The 7532-nt window shown below is 42.7% G+C and overlaps 1 protein-coding gene across 1 annotated transcript; it reads left to right on the top strand.

The window, feature by feature from the left end:
• Window positions 1–1266: 1266 nt before the first annotated feature.
• RPS3A (ribosomal protein S3A) lies at window positions 1267–5109 on the top strand. Its single transcript, XM_084245410.1, has 6 exons — window positions 1267–1346; window positions 2098–2201; window positions 2544–2731; window positions 3980–4188; window positions 4673–4782; window positions 4957–5109. The coding sequence occupies exons 1-6, from the start codon at window positions 1285–1287 to the stop codon at window positions 5076–5078; spliced, it is 795 nt and encodes a 264-aa protein (XP_084101536.1). The 5' UTR covers window positions 1267–1284; the 3' UTR covers window positions 5079–5109.
• The last annotated feature ends 2423 nt before the right edge of the window (window positions 5110–7532 follow it).

Below are 7532 nucleotides of genomic sequence, written 5' to 3'. Positions count from 1 at the left end.
GCTCCCCCCAGCAGTGTATTTCGGCCAGTCTGCCTGTTCTGTTCCCCACTCTGTCTCTGGTGAATCCTCTCACCCCCCCTCCCCCCCGCATCTCTGGCCTGTACCCCAGCTCTTGTATGCATAAATAAACGAATCTTTAAAAAAAATAAAAAAATAAAAAAATTTTTTTGGTTAGTTGCAAACACTTAAAGATTTTGAGATTTCAATTTAAAATGTAGACATCCAATTATTATTTTAAAATGAAAATATCTGGGGCCACTGCCCCTCAGGGTAAGAATGAGAAGAGCTGACGACATTTAAAAAAAACTGCGTCCTTTTGGGGCCCTAAAGTTATTTGAGGGCTTCCCTGCTGGCGCAAGGGGTTAAGCACAGCACAATGAAGCTATTGGCAGCCTCTGCAGCACGAGTTTGATCTCTGGCCAGGGAGCAACCCACATGGCGCAGCAGACCTCTCCTGTCTCCCCACTGCTCCCCTCAGCTGTGTACTACGGTCCGTCTGCCTGTCCTGCTCCCCACTCTGTCTCTGGTGAATCCTCTCACCCCACCCCACCCCCATGGGCTACCCCCCAGCTCCTGTATGCACAAATTAAAAAAAAAAACAACCCCAAAACAAGTGACGTCTGGGTGTTCACGCCACAGTGTGAGAAATGCCTCCCTGAAAACTTTGTCACCATGTCGGCATGAGCCCTCTGACGTGAACTTGGGGGGGGGGCACCCCACACTTTTAATCAATAAAGTTCACATACAGCCAAGCACACAAATCCGTGTCAGCTTGACATATGTCCACACAGCGAACATACCTGACTAACCGCCTCCTACCAGCAGGCAGAACCTCTCTAGCACCCGGAGTGCCTAGGCCGCCGAGGTGGCCCCATACCGGGGGCCTTAAGCACGGCCGGGTGACTAGGCTAAGCAGGCCGAAATTAGCATTTGAACCCGGTATCTACTGTGACCCCAAATCCCTTGCTCTCGAAAAGAAACAAGTTTGCAGGGGCGCTCCCGAGCTGCGCCCTGCATTGGGCGTCTCCGTCTACGGAAACTTACTTCCGGGCGTCGCCGCCGCGGAAAACAGCCAGGCCCGGGCGTCAGCGGGTGATGACGCAGTCTCCCACCACCAGAGGGCGCTGTCGCAGCCAGACCCACCGCCTCTTTCAGTTATCGCGATATTCTGAGGCAGGAAGAACGTAAGGTCGAAGGTCACGCAAACGGCGGCGCGCCCCGGCCCGTGCGCCTAAGTTCTCGCGCGAGTTACACTTCCGCCCTTTTGGCTCTCCGAGCGGCACCATGGCGGTCGGCAAAAACAAGCGCCTTACGAAAGGTGGCAAAAAGGGAGCCAAGAAGAAAGTGTAAGTGGCGACTGTCGCGGCACCCCGCTTTCTGGGTTCCTGCTGGAGTCAGCGGGCGGGTTCTGGATCACGGCGTGGGCTGGATGGCAAGGATGCCCGTCGGATTGTGCGGGCCGTGCCGGGTTGGTAAAGTCAGCCGCGGCCTGGCGGGGCCGGGTGCTGTGGCGGGGAGGCCGGCTGCGGCTCCTCTGGCCCTGTGCGCGCGGGGTGCTGCCGCGAGCCGGGGTCGGCGTGCTCCAGGTTACGGGCTCACGGGCTTCAGCCCACGGGGAATCGATGCCACGAAAAGAGCTGCCCTGGGGAAGTCACTTGTCCGCCGGGACCCCGCGCCGCCCCTCCCTTTGGGCCGGAGGGAACCCGAGGGGAATCTGGGGGGACCCTGGGGGGTCCTGATGGGGCCCCGTGAGGCCTTGAGGAACCCGGCCTGCCAGAACGTGACGTCTTGTATCACTAAAGTTCGAGAGACGTGCATGCTGGGCGGTGGTGTCTGTACTTGAGGTTGCAGTGGGGTTGGGAGTGTGTTTGGGCATAACTTTTTCAGAGTGTGTGGTTTGTCCTGTGAAACAGACATCATGAAAGAAGCTGGATTTGGGCCCCTCTCCTTAATGTGGCAGGAGTCGTTTACTCCAGTATCTGCCTGCCTGTTAGCCTTTTAAAGTCTTCACACAAACTAAGGTTAGCAGTCCTACAGGAGGAGGAAAGGAAAAGTGTCTGATCTGCTATAAAAGTGCTTTCTTTTCTTAAAATCCAGGGTTGATCCATTTTCTAAAAAAGACTGGTACGATGTGAAAGCACCAGCAATGTTCAATATAAGAAATATTGGAAAAACGTTAGTCACGAGAACACAAGGAACCAGTGAGTACCTTACTCTTCACTTTTATTTTTCTGGAGATGTATGTATCTGGGTCGTGTTGGGGGGGAGGTGGGCACATGCTAAGGACATGCCGTGCAGCTTTGCCCTGTGGTGCTTGTTTTTGGTGCAGCACTAGTAGAACCAAGACAGTGCTTTTAAGTTACTAAGACAACATGTATGGTTAGTTCTGAGTTTCTGATGAGCGCTGTGCAGACAGATTTGGTTAACAAACATTAGCGTTTTTATAATTTACCCATTGCCTTATGTGTGAACATTATTTTTGGAAGCGTGTCTTGTTGCTTATGTGGTTGCTGATGTTAATGAGACAATTGATTATTTTATAGAAATCGCCTCTGATGGCCTCAAAGGTCGAGTTTTTGAAGTGAGCCTTGCTGATCTGCAGAATGATGAAGTTGCATTTAGAAAATTCAAGCTAATTACTGAGGATGTTCAGGGCAAGAACTGCCTGACTAACTTTCATGGCATGGATCTTACCCGAGATAAAATGTGCTCCATGGTCAAAAAATGGCAGGTGAGACCAAAAGTTCCTTGAAGTGAATGTTGCTAAGGTATGCCCAGGCAGGGATATGGTAGGTGGTTTTACAAAGGTGTCATGATGTAATGACAAAATATGGAGCAATTGACGTGTGGGTTTATTATTATTATCATGTTTTGCTTCACGGGTTGACTGTGAGGAACTTCTGGGTGCTGGTTCGCAGTTCTACTTGTCTTTTAGAATGTTTCGGATCTCGAGACAACTTTATAGTGAAAGGGTGGCTTGGGTGGTTCTTGTTGAATCCTTCCCTATTTCCCAGTTGTGTGCTCTTTGGCACGTACTTTAAAGCTTGCTAAGTCTTGGTTTCTTGTGGAACTATAGGTAAGACTATCTCAGTTAAGTGGCTGAAGTAAAGATATATGTAAATAGATACTTAGCACAGAGTTTGAGAGACCGCATTTAGCTAACAGTATTCTAACAAATAGTTAAACTGGTTCAGATGTGTCTAAACATCCAGATTTGGCATTTGTGTATGGGAATGAATGATGACAAAATGTTTCGGTCCCAGATGATACTTACTGATTATACCGTTACATTTATTTCTGACGCTCCCTCAGGTTTTACAGTTGCATTTCTGAAAATACTTTTAAGGTCCTTTTGCTATAATTGTTAAACTGAGGTATATTTATAAAATGCAAAGGAAGCAATTAAGTTTTTGTCACTAAGAGAGAGCTTTTTTAAAATTTTTGGCACTAATAATTTATTTTTCATTTTCTTTTAGCTATAAAGATGAATATTTAATCCATAGCATGGCTTTTGTTTGAAACAAATGGCACCTAAAAATACTTTAGTGTTAGTACAGCAGTATTTTACCTAATCAATACATTTTTTTAAAAAAAGATTGAAAAAATGTAGATGTCTACATTGTGGTGTCTCAGAACTTATCATGTTCCTCTGGTATTTATGAGTTTGGAGTAGGGACAAACTGTTAGAGGTTGGTATTTATTTTTAAAAGGTATGGTGGTAGGTGCTGTTGAGATAATGTAGTGTGGATAGAGAAGTTACCTAGAGAGAAGACAGCTCAATGGATATCAAGAATAGTAAGAATGTGGAGTGATTGTTGGTGAGTTTACTTCAAAGAACCTGATTTTGTAAATCAGACATGTAACATTAAGTTTCTGTGGTGTCATATTTCCAGCTTTTATTTTAAAGTAGAACTGGAGTGAATAAATAAACATTAAAACTGTATTATCTGACAGTTTTTTTTTTCTTTCTTTAAACTAGACCATGATTGAAGCTCATGTTGATGTCAAGACTACGGACGGCTATTTGCTTCGTCTCTTCTGTGTTGGTTTTACTAAAAAACGAAACAATCAGATTCGGAAGACCTCTTATGCTCAGCACCAGCAGGTCCGCCAGATCCGGAAAAAGATGATGGAAATCATGACCCGAGAGGTGCAGACAAATGACTTGAAAGAGGTGGTCAATAAATTGTAAGTGTTTGTTTCCCACATTCAACACAACTCTGGACCCCTCCTTATCCCTCAGATAAGGGGAAAGCATGAGAAGAGAGCCAGACCTTTGTTAAAATCCTGTCTTTGAAACTACCTACTCCCCTCAAAATGAACACATGTTAAATGCTTAGGTTTCTTTATCTTTTGGGGCTGGCAGGGGAGAATGAAGTTATTTCATAGCAAAGTTGAAATACAGGAAATGTTTTTGCTTCCGTGTATGGGAATAAGTGATGACAAAATGTTTCGGTCCCAGATGAGGTCCAGTGATAATACTTAACATTTTTCTGATGTTCCCATACAGTTAATAGTGTTAGAAAGGCATAAGACCCAAGTGCTAACTTGGCTACTAACTAGCTGTGCAATTACATCATTTAGTCTTTACCTGTGAAGGACGATAGATAACTGTGTGTTAAAGTGTATTGTATGTGTGGGCTTATTCTAATCTATTGTTGCTGGTTTGCAGGATTCCAGACAGCATTGGGAAAGACATAGAAAAGGCTTGCCAGTCTATCTACCCACTCCATGATGTCTTTGTTAGAAAAGTAAAAATGCTGAAGAAGCCAAAGTTTGAATGTAAGTTTCAAAATAAGGATTCCTGGGAGGAAATGTGGTCAAATACATTATTTGACATTTTGGGGGGTTTTTTTGAGGCCAAATAATTTCTTTTTTAAAAAATGCTTATGTATTATTGACTGCCATCATTTTGAGATACGGTTAATGTATAACAAGTTTTTTTCTTCCTTTTAGTGGGAAAACTCATGGAGCTTCATGGTGAAGGCAGTAGTTCTGGAAAAGCTACTGGTGATGAGACAGGTGCTAAAGTTGAACGAGCTGATGGCTATGAACCACCAGTTCAAGAATCCGTTTAAAAATCAGACTTTGATGACAAATAAAAAGTCAAATTTGTGATGTTTCATTTCTGACTCTTTTTAAAATAATATGGTAACTGATAAATCATGTTCCGATGGGATAATAATGGAACTTTTCTAAACTGATGTCTGGATTTTATCCATTGCTCTTAGTTACTATGTATTTGAAGAAGGGTGGTGGCCTTGTCATTTTACAGATGGCTAATACGAGGAACCCTTATGTGGCCTAAATTTGATGGTTTTCAAACCTCCTGGAAGATGGATTGCAGGACCCTGCCCCTAGAATTTCTAACACAGTAATTCTAGGGTGAGAACTGAAGAACTTCCATTTTAAACAACTTTTCAGGTGTTCCTAAAGGCCCTGGAGCCACAGACATTCCCTATGCTAAACTGAATATGGAAAAGGAGGAAGAGCCCAGGGATTTTTTTTTAATCCAAATGCTGTCTTAATTGTACTTAAATTTAACTACAATTAGATTTTTCTTCCCATACCTTTGAGAGCTGTCGTCATCAAGAGGACAAGTGACTTGGCTGTTTAGTGGCCCACTCTTGGCCTTCATTTTACTTCTATTAGTGATACCTGACAGTTGACTTACACCTAATTTTATTTTTTTCCACTTTCTATGAATTTTTTCTAAGCTTAATTGCATCAAATTTTATTTTTTTAATTTTATTTTTATATTCCCCATACAATTGCAAACACCCCCCCCCCCCCATAATTTGTCTCTGGTTCATAATTGTTTGTTGATTTTGATTTTTTTCTTATACTCTTTTTCCTGGTCTCTTATTTAGGTTTTCTAGATTCCTGCCATGAGTGAGACCATCCGGTATTTTTCTTTTTCTTTCTGGCTTATTTCACTGAGCAAGATCCCTTCCAGCTCCATCCATGTTACTGCAAATTGCATTTTTTGAATGCTGAGTAATATTCCATGTACACCTAACTTTAATTGTATTCTAGAACTGCACCTCACAGTTTTTTCCCCTTTTCACTGGCTACTCTCCTGTGCTAGTTTATCAGACTTCGGTGTTAAAGAACCTTAGGGCGTAGGACCCTAGATACTTTGGCTTTTTCAAAATTTATGTGGAATTGGGTCATTTCTTATCTCCATTATAGTCACTTTTAGAACAAGGCACCTACATTGTTAGGGATACCTACTCCGTCACCCCCACTTAACAGAAGTTTGTGTGTTAGATTGACCCCAAAAAATACCGGATCTTGTCTTCAACTTGTGTCCCCACCATTCTTTCTAGCCAAACTGCCCTTCCTATTCCTAGACACATGGGGTACATTTCTACTTTAGGGCTCTTATGTTTGGTTCCCCTGTGCTTGAAATACTCTTCCCTTGATATGGCAACTGAGCTTACTTCTTTAACCTCTTGCGTCTGATGATTTGTTAGCCCTGTTAAAAATTGTACTCACCCTCAGCACTATTTTTCTTTATTTTGGTATATTTGTACCCATGAGGACATGGTTTGCTGCTATACCTTCCATTGCCAAGTGCAGTATTTGTTGAACAAAGGAATGAATGACATTCCCTATTACATCAGTGAAAAAGCAAGTGCCTTAATGTTTTCTACTGGAAACCTTTGCAGATTTGGGCCTCAAATTACAGGGGCTTTCTTTCAAGGGTATAGATAATAATTGGGTCTAAAGTCACAGAGTTGCAGACCAGGAATTACATAAATGGTGGCTTTCCTTTTGATGTTGGACATCATTTAGCAAGATAATTGACAGTCAAGTTCCAATCTTCTATACCTAAATGGGGTTGGCGTGTTTGATTAATCAAACTGCCTCCCCATAGTCTGGCTTAACGGTGGTTAAGATTCACCTAATGAAATTCTAATTTTCCCATTTAAGTATCTTACCTCATATGTAGGTGAGTTTAGAGGTTTTTTTTTTTTTTTTTTTTGCCTTGTGATTGTACTCGAGTCTGTTTTACCTTGATTTTTCATAGGAAAATAAAAACTGACCAGAAATACACGATTATTCAAAAATAGGTTACTGAAGTCTGTTTTATTGAGGCATGACTGCCTTGTATTTTGTGACTAAAACAGCAAATGGCTTGAAATTGGCTTTGCCTATAAGTGTGTACAATCCCACAGCACCACTAAGTATGAAAGTGCATGCTAATGTGAAAAGGAGAGAAAACGGTTAGGGAGAATAGTCTCTATTATTTGTGTGGGCCTAATGCAATTACACAGGTTCCTAAATGTGGAAGAGTGGCAGAAAAGGTTGGGACAAAGTTGTTAGGATGCTGCCTGATGTTAGCTTTGATCACAAAAAGGGCCACGAGCCAAGAGAAGGGGATGGACTCTTAAAGCTGGAAAAAGTCGCTGAAAGAATATCCCATCATTATCCCACATTGCATTCACAACAATCTCAATACCACCGCCAGCATAATTACTCAGAACAGGTAAAAATGTACTATTAACATTGTCTTAGCACAAGGCCAT

Source organism: Talpa europaea (assembly GCF_964194135.1).
Source record: "Talpa europaea genome assembly, chromosome: 10".
NCBI classification, from domain to species: domain Eukaryota; kingdom Metazoa; phylum Chordata; class Mammalia; order Eulipotyphla; family Talpidae; genus Talpa; species Talpa europaea.
Note: the sequence above shows the minus strand (reverse complement) of the source record. Positions and strands in the feature narration are given on the sequence as shown.